Source organism: Diachasma alloeum, unplaced genomic scaffold, assembly GCF_001412515.2.
Source record: "Diachasma alloeum isolate Michigan unplaced genomic scaffold, Dall2.0 Dall_scaffold_00176, whole genome shotgun sequence".
Taxonomy (NCBI): Eukaryota; Metazoa; Arthropoda; class Insecta; order Hymenoptera; family Braconidae; genus Diachasma; species Diachasma alloeum.
In genome coordinates, this window is record NW_021680342.1 from 3,104,957 (window position 1) to 3,126,061 (window position 21,105).

At 36.4% G+C, this 21,105-nt stretch overlaps 4 protein-coding genes across 5 annotated transcripts; all 4 read left to right on the top strand.

Moving 5' to 3' along the window:
- Nucleotides 1-3,151: 3,151 nt before the first annotated feature.
- On the top strand, nucleotides 3,152-4,151 carry LOC107041082 (uncharacterized protein C9orf85 homolog). Its single transcript, XM_015261503.1, has 2 exons — nucleotides 3,152-3,781; nucleotides 3,841-4,151. Exons 1-2 carry the CDS (start codon nucleotides 3,352-3,354, stop codon nucleotides 4,071-4,073), a joined length of 663 nt encoding a protein of 220 aa, XP_015116989.1. The 5' UTR covers nucleotides 3,152-3,351; the 3' UTR covers nucleotides 4,074-4,151.
- Nucleotides 4,152-4,744: 593 nt separating this feature from the next.
- Nucleotides 4,745-7,143, top strand: LOC107044628 (outer dense fiber protein 3). Its single transcript, XM_015266924.1, has 4 exons — nucleotides 4,745-4,847; nucleotides 4,906-5,103; nucleotides 5,520-5,670; nucleotides 6,900-7,143. The coding sequence occupies exons 1-4, from the start codon at nucleotides 4,745-4,747 to the stop codon at nucleotides 7,141-7,143; spliced, it is 696 nt and encodes a 231-aa protein (XP_015122410.1).
- Nucleotides 7,144-9,925: 2,782 nt separating this feature from the next.
- On the top strand, nucleotides 9,926-12,729 carry LOC107042005 (intraflagellar transport protein 46 homolog). Its single transcript, XM_015262891.1, has 3 exons — nucleotides 9,926-10,281; nucleotides 11,035-11,226; nucleotides 11,996-12,729. The coding sequence occupies exons 1-3, from the start codon at nucleotides 10,067-10,069 to the stop codon at nucleotides 12,573-12,575; spliced, it is 987 nt and encodes a 328-aa protein (XP_015118377.1). The 5' UTR covers nucleotides 9,926-10,066; the 3' UTR covers nucleotides 12,576-12,729.
- A 1,457-nt stretch (nucleotides 12,730-14,186) lies between these two features.
- On the top strand, nucleotides 14,187-20,122 carry LOC107041295 (H(+)/Cl(-) exchange transporter 7). 2 transcript variants are annotated; one of them, XM_015261823.2, is made up of 11 exons: nucleotides 14,187-14,539; nucleotides 14,693-14,821; nucleotides 15,788-15,986; nucleotides 16,075-16,506; nucleotides 17,029-17,553; nucleotides 17,988-18,157; nucleotides 18,212-18,391; nucleotides 18,464-18,673; nucleotides 19,324-19,566; nucleotides 19,662-19,742; nucleotides 19,811-20,122. In XM_015261823.2, the coding sequence occupies exons 1-11, from the start codon at nucleotides 14,384-14,386 to the stop codon at nucleotides 19,910-19,912; spliced, it is 2,427 nt and encodes an 808-aa protein (XP_015117309.1). In that variant the 5' UTR covers nucleotides 14,187-14,383; the 3' UTR covers nucleotides 19,913-20,122. The 2 variants fall into 2 exon arrangements, with proteins under 2 accessions (XP_015117309.1, XP_015117389.1); XM_015261903.2 differs by lacking the exon at nucleotides 14,693-14,821.
- The last annotated feature ends 983 nt before the right edge of the window (nucleotides 20,123-21,105 follow it).

Consider the following 21,105-nt stretch of genomic DNA (forward strand, 5'->3'; position numbering starts at 1 on the left):
AATCAATGACATCTCTTTAAAAAAAAAATGTTTTTTTCACTGTGACACATTTGCGTGGAATATTACCATCAAATTTGCCAAACTTTCGTGATTACAGTGGTTTAATTAACCTGTACTACACAAACATAAATATTATTCATGATTTTATCCATTTCCATGGATGATAATAATAGAATAAATAACGGGATCTTGGAAGAGATGAACAATACCACTTAATCGTCAAATCACCGTTTTGACAATTAAGTACGATTATTTGAGTTCTTCGAACATCCCATTATTTAATTCACCATAAGTTTTATTCTCATGCAACGCCACGAGTATATTGTAAACTGTATAAAAAACTACAACCCATACCAAGAACTTTATGTCTTCTAATAAAATGTTTGTTTTTCCCTACCCGGAAAAAATATAAAATTATTTTTTACTGTGGGAACACAGTATGGGCACATCCCCACCTCACTCGCAATTTTTACTATATTCAAAAGTAAATTGCGAGTAACAAACAATTTACTCTTGAACATCCTAAAAATTGCGATTCGGTATTGTAAAACTGGTAGAATAAACGAAAAATTTAGTTTGAAACTCGTAAAAGTTCTGTCAACATAGATTGAATTTCCAAAATGTTTCGGTATGATTCTTGATTTTTGTTTTAATTGTTAATTTTGTGTTCCCCCATGTACCCCGCTGCGCATTTAATAAAAAATCTGAATAATATCTGAAATACGCGAATTAATTTCTCTTGAAATTGAGGCTTTTCTTGATTCACTCTCCTCTCCTGTCATAAATACATAATTCCCCCCAAACCAGCGCGAATGCTTCGAATATTTAAATTTCGAAACCTCAATTAATGCCCAGGTAACAATTTTTACGGATGCCATCTAAAATTCCGCGGCAAGACCGGCAAATATCGGGACATTTACCGGTAAATTGTTAACAGGATGATATAAGACTTGACAAGAGCTCGTAATTCCTCAAATTATTGTAACTCATTATTTTCAAAAAAAAAAACAGAATTACAGAGCATCGTCACCATTAATTTATCTTCTTCCACAGTCACTTCCTGCACTGACTGAAGCCAATTTTCCCGTTAAATATTCATTCGATCGCTCCGAAAAATAATTATAATAAGCATCGTGAATTAATAAAATTCCATTTGTCTCCGGAGCGGCGATCCGCAGGTGATGCGACTGCCGCAGTTCGATAATTACAAATGCCCGTATAATTGTGAGACGTGCAATATTAATACTTTGAAAGCATTCCGCGGTTCCGACTGACTACATGTCTGATGGCTATTGTTTTGCACATATCCCTGACATTGTCTGGCATTCATAACAAGTTTAAATCGTTGACACTCTAATATTTCGACTGCTGTTGTTAATGCATATTCACTGTACACTCGGTGAATGTATAAAACATCAGAAGAAGATTGAGACGCGGCAAAGCAAGCCCCAAACTGGTGGAATAGTTGACAGATTGACAGTCGGTCGCGCAAAGTAACAGTGAATATTTTACGCTCGTTTCACCTGTCAGACCCGGTGTGGAAGAGGAAAATTGAGGGATATTCTATGTATAGTTTGCCCTGGCGAACTTTCGACCTGAAATGACCCCACAGACTGCAAATCGTCGACGATATCACATATGTATAGTATACATATCCGTCACCCTTCACTTTATCGAAAATGAAGATAAAAAGGTGGAAAAGGTGACTCCTAGGACTATTATCAAATGAGTTTAATTTGGAAATCGATGACCGCACACTCACACCGCTATGGAACTGGGAAATTCACTCCGGATGCTGCCGTCTCCGTTTCTCTCACACTCGCATCCCTGGTTAACGTATAAATTATTGGTTATATCCTCGATTGATCCCTCACTATCTCAGGAATCACTAATGGCTTCATCACTTACAGATACTGCATAGACTCCATTTTTAGCTCACCTCAAATTTTTCTTGATTAAAAATCAGCTTGAATGACAGAATGCAGGATTTCTGTCAATTTATTTTCGGGAATTTCACTTTGATGTGATAATTAAACTGATGAAGAATAATTCCGCTGTGAGCGAGAGGAAATTGACATGGGCGGCAGTTTCGGTTTAATTCGTAATTCATATTTGCATCTTTCACGGGATATGACGACACACGGATATTTTAATTTTGGAAATTTTGAAACGGGAAGTTCATCCAGAGGTAATAAAAAAATCTCGGGTAAACGGGGGGAAATCAATTATGGAAATTCTCGTTTTAAAAGTACGTTTTGGTGAAGAAAAATCCCGAGTACTGCAATTTTTCCCATTTCATATAGGGGAGGGTAGGGTAAATGGACTCTTTAGACTTTTATAAAATTATCCATAACTCAGAAACAAATGTATTAACAGAGCTCAGTTTAGGCTCATCAGAAAGGAAAAGAATTGTTCTTTGTATTGAAAAAAAAAAGATTAAATTTCATCAACATTTCAACCCGTCACTAATATTTTTAAAAAATCAAAAGTGTCCATTTTACCCCAACCTCCCCTTCGCCTTTTGACTATCTTTAAAATGAATTGAAATCCTATGGAATTTCATTGGAAGTTATTTTAATTACTTCATACCATAACCATCCCTTACGATTTTTCTTCTAGAAATTCTCAAGCGAAAATTATCTTCATTTTTTCCGCGTATCCTTTTCCTTTTTAATTACGAAATTCAAGAGAAAAACTTGAAAAACGTAAATTCAAGAATTTTTACAGCAGAAATAGCGACAAAATGAGTTGTCGAAGAAGTAAAACATTTATAATTTTTTTAAAACAAATAGTTATTAAATGATTCTCAAGCGAAAAATATCTTCATCTTCTCCGCGTATCCTTCTCTTTTTAATTATGAAATTCAAGAAAAAAATTGAAAAACGTATATCCAAGCATTATTAATTTTATAAAGATTTATAATTTTTTGAAAACAACTATTTATTAAAAAACGATGAGATGTCATGATATTCAGTGAGAATAGAAAAAAAAATGAATGTATAATAGGATTCTATTAGATATTGCATAGAATTCCAAGAGTATTATTTTTTTTTTCGACAGAAACAAACATCTAAATGAACATCGAACAGTTTGTAATGCGGGGATTGCTCGAACCCCTGCCTCCAATGGTGCCACTCGCTGTGTTGTTGTGTTGGCGGTAGGCAGCCAGTGACAAGCCGTTCGTTCGTTACCCACATCACACAGAGGTTAAGTCTGTCTAGATCTGACGTCTATCATAAAAACTTTCCTGAGCCCTTCCACTAAACTATAAAAACAGAATAAAATAACTGTCCCTATCAGAAAGTTAAAAAATAGAAAATCCAGAATTAAAAAAAACCATTTCCCTAAAAAATGAGTTGTCGGAGGGGAAATGTGGAACGGTCTCGTTCCCAGAAATACCAGAATACACATGCGTTCAAGAACACTCTTCACGACACATCGGCCAAAACGAAGAAAATAAATACCATACAAGTCGTGAATGTCTGTGAAAAGTGCAAGAACATTATTGAATGGAAGATAAAATATAAGAAGTATAAACCACTGAAGGCAGCTAGCACATGCACCAAGTGTCAACAAAAATGTGTTAAACATGCTTATCACATCATGTGTGGACCATGTGCTCTCAAGCACGAGGTTTGCGCAAAGTGTAATGAGAAGAGAGAAATTATCAAAGAAGTTACTCCAGGGGAAACCGTCAAGCTGGACAGAGAGCTCAGGCTTCTTTTGAAAACTCTATCCGAAAGGAAGAGAAGAACTTTTCTTCGGTACATGAATAGAAGAGGTTTGTACGCACGAATTTACGAGAAAAATTGATTTTTCATTGGGTTAATTATTTTACAGGTGAGAAGAAGAGTCGTGATAAAGAGGTTGAGACACCTGAGGGGACCACGAACGATGGAGATGATGGTACTGATCATCCTGGAGGTGCTGACGAGCCTCCACCGTCTCGAGATGATTTGCTAGAGAAACTAAAATCTTTGATGGTGTCCAAAGATGATGATGATGATGATGAGAGATTTGATGATTCTGATAATTCCGCTGGTGAAGACTCTGACGAGAGTTCTATCAATTAATCTAGACAGTTTCAATTTTTTTTATTTTCTGAAATGTACATATTGGAAATTGAGATAAAGAATACTTCAGGCAGATGATCCCTTGTGTTTTTGTTCTCTTTTCCCTCCACCCCATAGACAGAAAATTTAGAGAACACTTCGGACAGACACTTTAGGTTTTGTCTTCTTCATTCACTCCACAGACAGAGAATTTATTTGAAAAATTAGGGGGTTTACATGAAAAATGGACGAGGCGTTTTCTTCGTGCAGAAAACAGTTGGTGAAACTGAGCCTAATCGTTTCATTTTTTCATTTGTTCATTTTATTCATTAAGTTCAATGAATTATTTTCATAAATACAATGAGCAATTAATAAATATTGATTTTTTTATTACGGAAAATTAGTTTGTCCTGCGGAATCTGCGGAATAAGGAGTTTTCGTAAGTAAATATCCCTGCGCCTGTTTTTGTATACAATTTTCTGTTTATCCCACTGTTAAGGTCATTAAACATTAATTTTTTGTGGAATTCTCTTCGCCTGCTCCTAGTTTTCTTGAATACAAAAGAATAGCTTTCCAAATTCGAAGTCAACTTCACTCACAATAGATTTGACACGAACAAAATTCAATATTATCTTTTTCAACCTCCAAACCTTGTAATTTTTTTGGATAAAAATTCCTAGTTGAAAACCGATATGTCGCAAAGGAGTCAAACTAAAGCCTCCAAAAAGAGAAACAAAGCAAACCCGGAAGAATCAAACACTGCGAAAAAATCCGGAGCGATTTGCTCATTCCAAGGTGAATTACTGTTTTCCGATGAAAAATAGAACATGTCCTGACTAAAACCCTTACACAGGTCCTGGCCCGAGGTACAAACTGAAACCGCTCGTCGGGTATGATGACCATTGTTTCTCAAAATACCGTAATCCAGCTTTTTCGATTCTTGGGAAGAGTTTGAAAGGATATATCGCGGCTGATGGACCCGGTCCGAAATATCGACCAGAGTTTCCACCAGCACAAGGGTTTTCCCTCGGAATGCTACTCAAAGGAAAAAGTTGTTAATTCAGTTTTAACCGATAATTGAGACTTTGCACGAAATTTCTCAGCACAAAAATTTCCAAGTTTTATTATCTTTCTTGATGAAAAGAAAAGAAAAATAGAATGAAAAAACCCTTGAAAATTTGAGTCAAGGAAATTCTATAGAAATCTCAATAGAATGAGTTGTACAGAAAAATCGAATTCTATTGACTTTTTCTACAGAATATATTCTATCGAATATTTCAATAAAAATTTCAATAGAAATCCAATAGAATTGCCCAGCGAATTCGCCAAGTTTCCCTATTATAAATTTTTTTCGTGGGTGAAGATCACTCATTTCCACGAAAATAGAGTACACAGAGAGAAATTTCTGAAAAACTAATTTTAGTTGACTTTATTTTCGAACGTAACATCGATTCTCTTCTCTTCAAGAATACGAGTGCACTCCTGGTCCTTATAATATACCTCCGTACACTCCGACACCGGCGTTTTCAATAAAATGGCGAACGAAAGCTCGAGGGGGATTAGTCTCGGCTGGACCGTACTACATTCCGAGAGACCTCAACGGCCCTGCTTTCACCATGTACGACGTATTTTTATCTTTACCGATAATTTCTTTTATTCATCTTCATCCCGCTCAGATATTCCCCATTTTTCGATTTTTCCCTTTTCATTTGAGCCTATAACTGCCCTAGGCTACTGGGACTATAAAAAATAAATAATAAATATCAGCGCAGAGAAAAAAAGTTTTGATTTTCAAAAATTTATACCTAAACATTACGAATTCACGATTATGAAACTCAGTGAGTGCAAAATTCTGGGATTCAGTGATTTTATCATTAATTTTCAGAGACAAAAATAACTGATGATCAGGGTTACTCTAGTCAACGCCTGTGATAGATTATTACCCAGCTCACAATTTACCGCACTGAGAAAGAAAAATTCTAATATCTGAAACATATTTTCTTGAGACAAGTATTATAATTTTTCTTCAATTGTTTAATTCTCCCTGACATCTCAACTCACGTGGCCCGAGATAGGTCTCGCTTTAAAATATTCTTGTACTCAAGTATAATTTTGTCGCAAATGAACTCACTCAAATCGCACAGAAGAATCGGCAATCTACAATCTACAATTTATTGTTTTCATGATTTTTTTGTTACGCAGTTCCAATATTTCGATATGGAATATATTCATGGTATAATGAGCAACGATACACGGAGAGAAATATTCAATAAAAATTACGTATCTATTGCGTAATTCCGGAGCGAAATGTGGTTGTAGGAAATTTTACGGAACTGTCACGGAATTTTTCCGGAGCGTTCCATAATTTTTATCCGAATCTCTTGTGAAAAATTACGAGACCGTCACTTAAATTTTCTGAGTCGATTCCGTAATCGGTGAGTGAATTGTGAGTTCCGTAATTTTTACTGAACATTTCTCTCCGGGTAGTGATAAATGAGAATTCCTTCGAGTTCCGTGGACTGTAAACATTCTCAGAATTTAAACCGTTGAAAATAATTTACTTCTCTCAAGTGAATATGGTCTAGGTATTAGAAATTTTTTCTCAGTGCGGTAACTTTCCGGATATTTCGCGGTCTTACTGGGGACTTTTAGATGGCATCCGTAAAAATTGTTCCCTGGGTAGTGATAGACTGATGAAAATCAGTGACATGATCGTGAAAATCAAAATTAATTTTCCTCTGAATCACCAACAATGTGCACGCCTTAATAGTGATAGACTTATGAAAACCAGTGACATGTTCGTGAAAATCAAAATTAATTTTCCTCTGAATCACCAACAATGTGCAGGGGTGCACGCCTTCCCTCTGGCCGAAACGACTGCGGCCCGGGACCAGGACTGATTAAGGTGGACATGGTGAAGCCGCGTGCTCCAGCCTTCAGCCTACGCGCCCGGCCTGCTGATAGAATCAAATGCGCCAGTCCTGGACCCTACGATCCCGTCAACTTAGACAAAGCGCCTGCATTCTCATTTGGAGTTAAACATAGTCCTTGTGCACCACCTCTAATAACCAAATGCGATCAAGTTTGCTAACACAAGATGTTTCTATGGGAAATGATATGAATGCTTTTCTCAGGTTTGGTGACAGAATTATTGACAGAAGTATCTCAGTAAAAAATCACCCATTTCCGGATTATTTATTATTATTTATTGAGCGCATTCAGTGTATAACGGTGATGTACATATTCTCAATGTTACCGAATTCCGTATCATAAAACCTTTAGGGGACGATGGGGTAAAATGGACACTTTTGACTTTTTTTAAAATGTTAATAAGGGGTTGAATAAAATGTTGATAAAATTTAATAATTTTTTTTTCAATACAAAAAACAATTCTTTCCCTTTGTGACGAGCCTAAAGTGAGCTCAATTGATCAATTTGTTTCTGAGTCATGAATAATTTTAAAAAAGTCTAAAGTGTCCGTTTTACCCCATCCTCCCCTATACTTCAGGCGGAGTTGATTCGGCTGGTACATCGATACAGATAACACAGATATACATCTCCGAGAATCTCTATTATATCTGCGTCAGGCACTCTCCCGATTGAATTTTATGTTACTTGTTGGTGCAATATTCCTAATTATTCCTGGCATCCTCCGGATGTCTGAATTTTTAACCGCTGCAACAGTTCCTTTACCTGAAACAAAATATTGATAAAAGAATATTGCACGGAGAAAAAAGTTGGAGAAAAATTACGAAACAAGTCGAGTTTCGTGCAGCGATGTCGAAAGAAAAAAATTCGAGACAAATAGTGAATTTGTCTCGCTGGCTCCGGAAAATTTCCTGACGAGTGTAATTTGTCCTGAAACTGTAAAATTTACCCGGAATATTAACAGTTGACAAATGGCATTAATAGCTAAGAAGCCTCGTAACAGCAATCTGTTCATCTTTTCTATGAGTGTAATTTTTGCATCCTCATATATGATTTTTTTACCGAACGAATCGTAAAATATCCTCCACAGGGCGAGTGTCATGGTTTTTTTTAATCGCATGGTTGGCCAGTCCTCGCCTTCGGCTCGGACGCCAACTCTACGCGAGTAAAGAACCCCATGGCACTAGTCGTGAACTATATTTTTCCGTAGTGATTTTCACTTTTACGAGTTTGGGGAAGGGCCAATACCAATCCCCGGACGAGGAAAACTGAAGGTCAGTACGGAAAAAGTTTTTGTTTTCATTGAATTACATTTCGCTTCGCGATTACCTTTCGCATAGAAAAATTTACCGAGATTTTCTAGATAATTTTTCTCCAACTTTTCTCTTCGTGCACATGACGCTGAGACTATAGTGGAAGAATTATTCAGTTTACACGAATATCTGCTAGTGTTAGAATATTTGTAAGACATGAACAAACTAGTTCACAGTTGATAGACATGAAAATGACTTGAAAATGGCCTAAATTGACATCGCAGCTTGAAGATATTCTTAACATTCCATTAAAATAATTCACTAATTCTCAATAAAACCGCAAAACCTCATGAGTACATGAACTCTGAACTCAAAATAATTCACCAATTGGATTTCAGCAGGTGATTGCATTATCATACGCTCGCTTCGTCGAATGCATTCAAATATTCACGAGGCCATGCCTGCATGTCACAATCTCATATCTCCCTAGAAGGAACCTGAATCCTTAATGCAATCCTTCGTTTATTATGCCTCGGTTGACTTGATCCTTCCAATTTTCATTTCTCGGACATTCATTGCAATATTTTGACAAGGGACACAAAAACATATCTATCATGTGAATAGGATTCACAGTAGTCAATGAACAAATTTGAATGACAGCCCTTGCGCTTTTTATTCGAATTTCATTGAAAATATTAATCTTTTGCGCTGATTTTGATTTTTCCATATGATAAATTTTTCTCTCAAGATTTTTCCTGTAAAAATTCTTAGGCATAAAATTTTCATCTTTATGCCATTGTACTTCACGAACGAAAAAATTTAATAGAAAAACCTATAGAATTCGTCGGAAAATTCTATTGAATTTCTATTGAATTGTTCTATTAGTTTTTGGCCAATTCTATTGAAATGTTCAATAGAAAATATTCAGTAGAAAGAGCCAATAGAATTCAATTTTTCTATATAACTTATTCTATTGAGATATTATCTATAGAATTCCCTCGGCTCAAATTTTCTAAGTTTTTTGGTTTGATTTTCTTGATGAGAAAAAAGAAAAATGGAATGAAAAAAACGTAGAAAATTCGAGTCGAGCAAATTCTATAGTAAATATATGAAAAGAATCAGTTATATAGAAAAATCGAATTGTGTTGACTTTTTCTATTGAACATCTCAATAGAATCAGCCAAAAACTAATAGAAAGTTTAATAGAAATTCAATAGAATTTTCTAACGAATTCGATAGGTTTTTCTATAAAATTTTTTCGTGCGTGTTTTATTTTATTTTGAAATTCAAACAAAAACATAAGGAAAATTTCAACAGAATGAATTAAACAAAAAATCAAGATCTATTGACTTTTTGGAACTAGATAACTTTTGAAAAACTCAACTCAAAGTTGTAAAATTTTCAATAGCAACTGCTCAAAAGAGGATTTTAGCAGACTTCCTATAGAGTTCTAAATGAATTCTAACAGAATTGTCTTTGAATATCGAATTTTCCACGCGCATTTCACTCCACGATAAAATTATCCACTGATTTAATATCCCTCTGAATATTTCCAATTATTCATATTTTAATACAAACGCGAAGATTGGAAACATTAAGGCTGAGCCGGCAAAAATAGAAACGACCGCATTGATCCATGAGTGAAACCATGGTAACGGACGAATACTCCATATTGAAACAAACTGAGTTCAGTCTCGCGATTAGCAGTCACTCAATACGATACCGACTCCATCGAGTTCATTACCCAAAAATCAAGTAATCAATTAGTAACAGATTCCCCCGGATCGCGGGAAATGCCGCGAGTTATATTTTAATCTAGAACCGTCAGAAATTATGGACATTGACGAGAGAAGCAGCGGAGAAGAGGATACACCACCGCCGATAAGTGCATTCTCTAAATTCGACGAGAGCATTATTGTTAGAAACGCCGAAGAGATTAAGAGCCCAGTGAGCCGCCGAGGGTCTGCAATGAAGACTTCAAAAAATGCGGCGAGTGATATCAGTGACGATCTGGAAATGAATTCGCCGGAAAGACCGGCTTTTCGAATGTGAGTGGATCCGAGGGGTGGCGGGAGCATAATTGACACTTTAGACTTTTCTTCAATTGTTAAAAGCTCATTCAATTGTTGATGAAATGAAATAATTTTTAAAATTATAAAATTTTTAAGAGATTTGAATAATTGAAAAAAATGTTTTATGTCGCGCCGTGCAATAAGTCGAGTTTATCGCACGCTGCGCTTCGCGTGCTCAAAACTCGACTTCTGCACGACTTGACATAAAATATTATAGAGCACTCGGTAATAAATTTCGTTTTCAACGAATGTGTGTACAGACCTCGCCTTCGGCTCAGCCTGTAAACTACACATTCGTTAAAAACGAAATTTGTGCCCTTGTACTCTAATGTACTATAATTTAACCCTAGTTGGTCACCAGAGGAGGAAAACGCCGCAGAAGGTAGATTTTTTTTTCTTACCATTGACTGGCTGAGCGGAAAAATCCTAAAAAATTGGAATGCGTCAATTCAAGTGTCTAGAAAATTATAATATTTTTTAAAATTATTTATATCCACAATTCCTGAAGAAAAAAAATTATTTCTAACAGACGGGCAATTTTTTCCCATGTTAAATGAAATTGCCCGTTGTGCGACGTTGCCGAAGTCTCGCTAAACGCGCCCGGGCAGTATAGAGTGAATTCGGCAACGCTCGGGCCGAAATAACACGGTGGCGATTCCCTGCGGAGGTGACCAAAGTCGCAAGTTCTCATATGATGACCAATTAGGGTTAAAAAATAATTGTCTCTAGGATTTCGCCACCTGGAAATTCATTTCAACAGGCGGTCGGCGTCGGTAGTGACCCATCGGACAGTGAGGAGAGCGATGATGACGATATACAAGGGACGAATGTCAAGAAACCTATTGAATTATACAATGCTAAGGAATTCGAGGACCTCGATGTATCCGCAGAAGTCAGAGAATTGTTTCAGAATATTACGAGGTGTGGATATTGCATCGTTATTCCCGCACACAAAAATATGAGGAAGAATGAAATCTTACTTGTATGTGAAAATGTTTGGGGATTCTATTGATATTCAACTGGAATTCTGATTACGTCGACTAGACTTCACTAATTCATTAATTCACTAATTAGACAGATTAATTACTGAATAGAATTCGACTATAATTCTACTCAAAAGTATACAATTTTTCAGTGTGATGTTACAATAGATATTTGATAGAAAGAATTTAATATCTGTTGATTTCTCTATGAAATTTATGCGGTTGCAACGATACAGAAATTTTTGGTAATGAGAAACAAAATACAGATAAAAAAAATTCACAGCCAAGAATTTTTATATTCAAAAAACCTCAAGGAAATGATTAATAAATCACACAGAAAGGGGAAAATCTACTGACTTTGTTATCAGAAATTGTAAAAAATGGGAACAGAATTTTCCGAAGAATTTGAATAGACCTCCAGAGAGTTCTAGAGTTCGAAGAAAAAACGTAAAATATCTCTTTTGCGGGTAATTCACACTAACGAAATGTCAAATCACCCATGCATTCCCATTCCTTTACCCATCGCAATGAATTCCTGGCTTTATCCATTCCTTTTCTTTTATTTTATAGATGAAAACGTCTAAAATTTCCTCGAGAAACCGTAAAATCCCCTAATCAGAGTTTAATTTATCTCAATTTTTGTGTGTGATCCTCCAAAATCGCACTAAAACGTTGAGCATAAATAAACTTTACCCAAATTATTTCAGATACACCCCCCAGAAGATAGAGCTCAGTTACAAACTCGCGCCATACATATCAGATTTCATACCAGCAGTCGGGGATATCGACGCCTTCATAAAGGTCTCCCGCCCCGATGGAGTTGATAACAAAGTCGGATTGATCGTACTGGACGAGCCGTGCGCAAACCAGTCAGAGCCCGCGGTTTTGCACTTGCAACTGCGGAGTCAGAGTAAAAGTGCAGATCCCCGCCAACAGGTGGTAATAAAGCGAATAGAGGAGGCAGAGAAGAACCCGAAATCCATCGAGAAGTGGATCGACGATTTGAGTATGCTGCACCGAAGCAAGCACCCTCCGGCCGTGAGGCTGAGCGATCCCATGCCCGACATTGACAGTCTCATGCAGCAGTGGCCGCCTGAAGTCGAGAATAAACTCAACGACGCTCAGTTGGACTTGACGAAATTTGATTGCGATCTTCCACATCTTGTTGATATTGTTTGTAGTCTCATGGACATTCCTGTCAAGCCGGAAACTCGTCTCGAGTCGCTCTACACACTTTTCAGTTTGTTTCTGGAAGTTCGGGATATCAAGGATTCGTCGAGCTTTTGAGAACAATTAGAGATGCAAATGCGCCACTTGACATGTCGTATGACGAGTTGTTTATAACGTCACTATTCCCCTTTCCCCCCTCTATGATTGCCACGATTTTCTGAGAAAAAATGACAGTTATTTGTCATCTCTTATAGCCCAGGGAACAATTCAGTAGCGAAGTGGTAAAATGGTATAAGTCAATTTTGAGTATTGACCAGTTTTCAATGAATATCTCGGAATCTAGGGGAGATGACAAAATTTTTATTATGACCTTTTTTGTAGAGCCGATCAAAAGCTACAACAAGTGTAATTCCGAAAATTTCGCCATCTCCCTTAGATTCGGAAATATTCCTCAAAAACTCAACTGGGAGATAAGTCGACTTGAACCGTTTTACCACTTCGCTAATGAATTTTTACTGATGTCATCTAAAAGTCCCCAGTAAGACCGGTAAATTGTTAACTGGGAGGGGCCCGCACGGAAAATTATATATGTAGAACATATAAATAAATCTATGATGTATATATGACATATATTCAACATATAGATGCGTATATGCAGCATATATTGTACATATAAGTGCTATACAGCATTTTTGGTCGACTTCTATCCATAACAAATATATGTATTATGTATATTTCTGTTCATTCTTTCCCTACAAATTATTCTCTCTAATTTATGACGCTCCAGCATAAGTTTTGCGCTGTTTTATCTCAAAATGGATGAAAAAAACTTTAAAAAATTGAATTGCCCGTGTCTCTCAAAAAATCAGAACGAAATAATTTTTATAAAAAAATCAACATCTAGGGGAGGTTGGGGTAAAATGGACACTTTTGACTTTTTTTCAAATGTTAATAACAGCTTGAAATGTTGATGAAATTCGATAGTTTTTTTTCAATGCAAAGGACATTTCTTTCCCTTTGTAATGCGCCTAAACCGAGCTCAGTTGATGAATTTGTTTCTGAGTTATGAGTAATTTAAAAAAAGTCCAAAGTGTCCATTTTCCCCCATCCTCCCCTATCTGTCTTTGAATCTCACATCGACTTAAAAAAATAGATGCGATAAGATTGCAGAATGTTCAACAGAAATTGATAAGAAAAAAATTCAATGTCAATATTCTAGCGGAACTCCTGCCGAATATTATCGCGAATGCGTCATCGTCATGTTTTCTATTTAATGTTTTTCATACTAATCGTCCTAATATCTAATTATTTATGATGTGCCACAGCCGTCCAGACTTATTCCAGATATAAAAAAAAATGGTTCAACGGCTTAATACGTGGAATGGGTTTTTTGTCTGTTCGAAATCACGAATTGAATCAGCGGAACTATGTATCCCTCTGAAATCCGTTGCGTTGTTCCACGAATGCAATTTTACATAAAGTCGATAGTTGTTAATTAATTTGAATACCTGCCGGTTGAAACAATGTTTAAACATTTTGATATGTTGTTCAGGGCATTTTTACGGATCGATTGGTATTTTTTCATTGCCAGCTGTTGTTAGTAAGGGTCAACATCCGAATTGACTGGACTATTTCCTACGAATACGTTGGAGCGCACAATATATTTATGTGTACTACACTATCCAGAGGCAAACTCGCCCGCCAGTACAATGCCATTCACAGGAGATAGAGAATGTGTGCGTCACAGTCAGTGTGACTCACGTTTTACAGTATATAACAAGTGGCATTATAATACCAACAAATGCGACTCATCGAGTGGCTCTTGAATAATATGACAATAACCTTAACAACCCTTAAGTGAATTCGTAGTTTCTTCTTTAGATAGCGAATGCATGATTTAATTCGTTGTAATATTCCAAAATATAATGGAATCTGAAGGACTGATAACCTCGGAAGAGACTGAAGTGGATGGAGCGCTTCAGGGGCGTGAGTCGAGTACTGAAGAGGAGAGACTTTACAAATCTCAACGCAGAAATAATTTTCCATCGTACTCCAATGACGATGTCAACGTGCGATTCAGGGTAAATGTTTCATTCATGCACTTTGGATTGTATCTGAAGGGAAAAACATGGGCAACTTCTTTCGTGTTTTGCTAGTAAAATCAAAACAGAGGACCATAACCTCCAATGTAGCTGTCAAAACTCAGACACGTGCAATCTTAATTTTTTTCCCAGAGCACGAGCTACGATGGGAACAATACGTTTGACAGCCTCATCGAAAGTGTCTCATATCGGCAGTCGCACAGAGTGAATAACAATGAATTTCAACCCGGTGCTACAAATTTCATATCTTCTAATTATGAGGTAATTTTTTTTGGATTCGCGTCATCTTCTTGGTGATAACGACCCCTAATTAACAATCGAAAACAATGTTTGTTTTCATAATTTTTGAGAATAGGCGACAATGGGAAAACCGGACACTTTTTACTTTTTTTCAAATGCTAATGACTTATTGAATTGTTAATGAAATTGCATCATTTTTTTTTCAATAAAAAGGGCAATTCTTCCCCCTCGTGATGAGCCTAGACTGAGCTCAATTGATAAATTTGTTTCTTTGTTATGAATAATTTTAAAAAAGTCTAAAGTGTCCATTTTACCCCACCCTACCCTAATTAGGAAAATTTCGCATTTCTCTTAGAGCCCGAAATATTCCTCGAAATTGCAAGAGGCTGTACCGTCGATACAACTGTAGGGGAGGTTGGGGTAAAACGGACACTTTTGACTTTTTTTTTAAATGATAATGACGGGATGAAATGTTGATAAAATTTAATTTTTTTTTTTTCATTACGAAGAACAACCTTTCCCTTTGTGATGAGCCTAAACTGAGCTCAATTGATAAATTTGTTTCTGAGTTATGAGTAATTAAAACAAAAGGCAGGTGGGGTAAAGTGTCCATTTTACCCCACTCTCCCCTAATTGTACGTGGATACGTCCATGGTTTCTCCTTCTTTCTCGAATTTCCTAGAAATCCTTGCATTCCCTCGAATTTTCTGGAAACTCCCTGAATTCCCTCGAAATTTCTAGAAACTCCTTCATTCTTTTCGAAATTTCACGAAATTTCTCGAACTACCTCGAAATGTCTAGAATTTTCTAGAATTCCGATAGATATGGTGCTACACATAAGGACCGTTTCCAAAAACGACCCCCCAGATTGAAACTATAGACGTATAGTCAAAAACTATAGACGTATCCACGTCAAAAACTCAACTGGGAGACGAGTCGACTTGCGCCGTTTCACCACTTCGCTACTGCAATAATAAAAAATTTCAGAGTCTGGATTACGATCTGTGCGAAAACCACTTGCTTCAAGATGAAGAGCGAAAGAAAGGCTACAAATACGTAGTGAGAAAAAACTTCGCAAGATGGTTTATTTTCTTGTTGATCGGTATATTAACCGCTCTAATAGCATGTTTCGTCGATATATCGATTGAAGAGCTGTCCGCCGTCAAGTATGGGGCCTTGAAGTCATGTATCCTTTTGAAGAACGAATAAAACGAGAATTAATCGAAATGCGTCAGTCAACGAGATTGATCCTTAGCTTGCAGTGACTTGAACAGATGTTGACAATTGCGTGAAGGACCGTTGCCTGTGGCTTCCCTACTGCATGTGGGTGGTATTGAACATAGTCCCATGCCTAATCGGTGCAATACTTGTAACATACGTTGAACCTGTCGCCGCTGGGAGTGGGATTCCCCAAGTGAAATCCTATCTCAATGGTATCAAAGTTCCGCGGGTTGTGAGAATAAAAACTCTGACAGTGAAAATACTCGGTGTCATATCGACCGTGGTTGGAGGACTCGCTGGGGGAAAGGAGGGCCCCATGATTCATGCTGGAGCAGTCGTTGCGGCCGGCATATCTCAAGGGAAGAGCACGACTTTCAAGAAAGATTTAAAGATTTTTCAATACTTCAGAGAAGATCATGAAAAGAGAGACTTTGTTTCTGGAGGCGCAGCCGCTGGAGTGTCGGCAGCTTTCGGGGCTCCAATTGGTAAGTTTTGGGGATTGAGCGCAAAGAATGGAACACGTAAACCTAGGGCTGGGATTTTTATTAGAATTATATAAGAATTTTCTTTGTTTTTGACGATTTCTAACTGAAATTTCACCTCTTTCATGGCAGAAATTTTGATTTTAAAAAAGTGGATAGATGTTTTTTATGATTCATTCCTTCGGAATTTTTTTCGTCGATAGTCTTGCTCATAAATTATTTAAGTATTTTCTACTGTTTTTTTTGTCGTTTTTCATTCCAAAATCGACGAAACAGAACTCTAAAAATTATTGCGCGAGGATTTCTGTGGAAAAATTTGCAAAGTAAGAAAAATTAACATTTAGTAACTCTTTTCTATAAAATATTCTATCCTAAAATTTTCCATTAAAAATGCATTATTTTCAACAGAAATCGAAAAAAAGATAAAAATTTATAATGAACTAGCAGTGGAATTAAAATCCGAAGGAATTACATTTTCTCAAATGTACATTGTAACACATGATAAAAACGACTGAAATTCTACAGGCGGAGTATTATTCAGTACCGAAGAAGGAGCCAGTTTTTTCAATCAAAGCCTCACGTGGCGAACATTTTTCGCCAGCATGATATCCACCTTCACATTAAACGTTGTGCTGAGTGCATACTACGGCCACCCAGGAGAGCTTTCATACCCTGGTCTTTTGAACCTAGGAAAATTCGAAACTCTACCTTACGAAATCTACGAAATCCCCCTGTTTATGATGGTGGGTACTGTTGGCGGACTCTTGGGGGCCCTGTGGAACCACATAAACTACAAAATTACCTGCATCAGATTGAGATATATCAGCGCAAAGAAGTGGAAAATTGTTGAGGTTGTTTTCGTCGCTGTGATGTCAGCGACAATCGGTTTCCTCATGATTTATTTTGTCAACGACTGCAAGCCTTTGGGCCCGGATCGTAGGAAATACGCTGTTCAGATGTTTTGTAAGGAGGGGGAGTACAGCGCTGTGGCAGCACTTTGGTTTCAAACACCTGAAAGCACTGTCAGGTCACTTTTTCATGATTCGAAAGGTGAGAATCAATATTTATCAAAGTAAATTTGAGATGAGGAATAATAGGAATTCAAGTAAATTAAACTAAATAAATTTAAATGAATAATATATTGAAATTCTTGGCAATGTGAATATTCCAAGTGCGGCCTACTGGATTTTTTCATCATCTTTGTTTTCAAAATGAAAAAAAAAAATAGGAAATTCACGTCAAAAAATTATTCAATAGAATAAATTTTCAAGCAACAGAATAAATTGCATAAAAACGAATCTTTATCGACTTTTCTATTGAATATCTGTCGAAGAATCCCACAACACAGTCATGTAATTTCAAATAGTTAATGACACCGAAAACAAATAATTCTTTTGAGTGCAGAAGAATTCTAAAACAATTTCCATGGAATTCTCAATCGAATGCAGGTTTATTGAATATATTCAAACGTATTTTATTCACAGGTTCACATAATGACGCAACCCTAGCTATTTTCGTGTTGCTGTACTTCTTCCTGGCTGTTTTCACATTTGGTCTGTCAATGTCAAGTGGCCTCTTCATCCCAACTCTTCTCATTGGTTCGGCCTGGGGTAGACTCTTGGGATCTGGACTAGCCAAAGCTGTTCCTTCATGTGTAAGAAGAGAGTTGGACATGAAAATCCACACGAATTAACTAAATGTCTTTCAGGTTTTCTTCGAGCCAAAGAAATACGCTCTGCTCGGTGCAGCTGCGCAACTGGGTGGTGTCGTGAGAATGACAATAAGTCTAACAGCAATTCTGATTGAAGCAACGCAGGGCATCTCCTTCGGCCTCCCAGTGATAATCGTCCTCATAATGGCCAAGTGGGTCGGCGATTTCTTCAACGAAGTACGACATAGACTTGCGAATTAATCCAAAATCTCATTGTTTTGAAATTATTGCGTATTTTTCTTGAGCCAGGGTATCTATGACATACACATCCAAATGGCCGGCATTCCACTGCTGCCATGGGAAGCACCTCCGCTGTCAAATAACATTTACGTCAGTGAAATTATGAGCCATCCTGTGGTAACGCTCAAAACCACCGAAAATGTCGGTCACATTGTCGAACTTCTTAAGTGCGTCAAATTTAATGGATTTCCTGTAGTTGATCCACCGAGTACGGATCAGGTATGATATCTATTTCCTCTATTGGAGTAAGATTAACGTAACGGATTAACTGGGGAATTTTATTGGCATTCTATTGATTTTTTGCTGATTTTATTCGAAAATTCTGCATCTTATGACTTTGTTTAAATATATTAGTTGAATAGAAAATATTTTATAGTCAAAAATCGAAAGAATATAATAAAATTTGTATTTATAAAAGACCGGAAAAACAGCGATATTTTTCAAAAAAATTCTATTCAGTACCGAAGTGGTTTAAGTCGATTTTGACAATTGGCCAGTTTTTAGTGAATATCTCGGAATCTAAGGGAGATAGCTAAATTTTTGTCTAAACCTTTCTTGTAGCACTTAATTTGCTCTAGAAAAAAGGTTATTACGAAAATTTCATTATCTCCTCTAGATTCGGAGATATTCTTGAAAAACTCAACTAAGAGATAAGTCGACTTAAACCGTTTTACCACTTCGCTAAAGTATTGGTTTTTGCTGATTTTATTTCAAAATTCTGCAACTTATGAGTTTTTTTAAATAGAAAAGTCCAATAAAAAATATTTTATGATAAAAAATCAATAGAATATAGTGACAAAGCGTGGAAAAACAGGATTTTTTAGATTAGAATAGAAACCTAACACTCTTATAACATTTCAAACTCGTAGGATGAGGTCCATTGCTATGGACGCTTCCGAGGCTTGATCTTGCGATCGCAACTCATCGTTCTCCTGAAGAATAAAGTGTTCAATGAATGTGACTACTGGGAGAGCAACCTGACTCTCAAAATGTTTCGCAATGAGTACCCCAGGTATCCTGAAATCGACCAGATCGTGGTTACAGAGCAGGAAAAAACGTATTTCATTGACTTGAGGCCTTTCATGAATCCCTCGCCTTATACTCTGCAACATGTGAGTACTCGTTCGAGCTGTAGTATTTAAATCCTCGAATTTATTATTCAGAATTATCTCTACGAACTGATAAATCGTCATTGTCCTGTCCGCAGTCTACAACACTACCGAGAGCATTCAGACTGTTTAGAGGCCTGGGACTTCGTCATCTACCAGTGGTCAATGACACACATGAGGTATTTAAAACTTTCACTCTGATGATAGCTCTCCCGGAAATAATAATGCAATTGAATTTTCGATTCAGGTCATTGGAATGATCACGAGAAAAGATGTGGCAAGATACAGAATATGGAAACACCGAGGGAAAATGGGACTGGATGAGCTTTTAATAACAGACAAAATATAACAATAAACATAATTTATATCTTTGATTTTTTATAATCGTTTCGACGTAGAACGAATTTCAAGTCAATATAAAATTTAATTTTTAAGATTAAGGAAAAAGTTGTTTATACACTTTGGCAGGAGAAACGCACAATGATTTATTTTAATATATATGTATGGAATTTACAAATGATGGAAGAACATTGTAAATATTACAACTGCTGTTTTTATACGTGAAATTTAATTATTGACGAATAATTCCCAGCCGAGCCAAGACCACAGTCTGAAGAAGAGACAGACTGGCACTATAACCAGTGATAGGAGGAAATAGTACTCATAATTAGAAAGATACATTTTCTCGTCAATATTTTTCATTCCAGGAATCTGAAATAATCGAGAAATGAAAAAAATTACACGTATGAACGGTGCAGATGGCATTCGCTGCGGAATTCTATTGGAAATTCCATGCTTTTTTAGATTTCTATTAAAAATTTCGCAGTCTCCACACGTGATTCTAATTTCATTTTTCATTTTTCATGTCATTTTTATAAATTACTTATTCTCTTAAAATTCTTGGGCATGAATTTTCTCCGCTTTTTCCACTACAATTTTTTCTCGTCAATTCAATTCATTTCATTTTTATAAATGCCTCATTCTCCTCAAATTTTATTTATAAAAATTCTCGGGCATAATTTTATTGCGCTGCATTTTTTTTTGTTCATGAAAAAATCAAAGCTTAAAAACGTGGAAAATTCATCCCTGAGAATTCTCATAGAAAGAATCGAAATAGAATAAATTCCTCATGAAAATAAGAATCTAACGACTTTTTTCAATCAAATAAGAGGGTAAAGTGAACACTTTCGACTTTTTAAAAATTATTCATAACTTATAAACAAATGAATCAATATTGCTCAGTTTAGGCTCATCACAAAGGGAAAGAATTATTCTTTGTATTAAAAACAAAAGATTGAATTTCATGGACATTTCAACCCGTCACTAATATTTTTAAAAAAGTCAAAAGTGTCCATTTTACCCCAACCTCCCCTACCCCCCCGCCCCTAACAGTGTTTAATTTCCTTCATTAAAGAAGAGAATTTATATAGCGTTCCACATCTTTGTGACGTCATAGAAAATTAGTTGAATAGGATTTGAATGAGGTAGGAGGGGATCCGGGATTATTCTCAATACGAATTAACAAGAAAAATTTACTGAAAA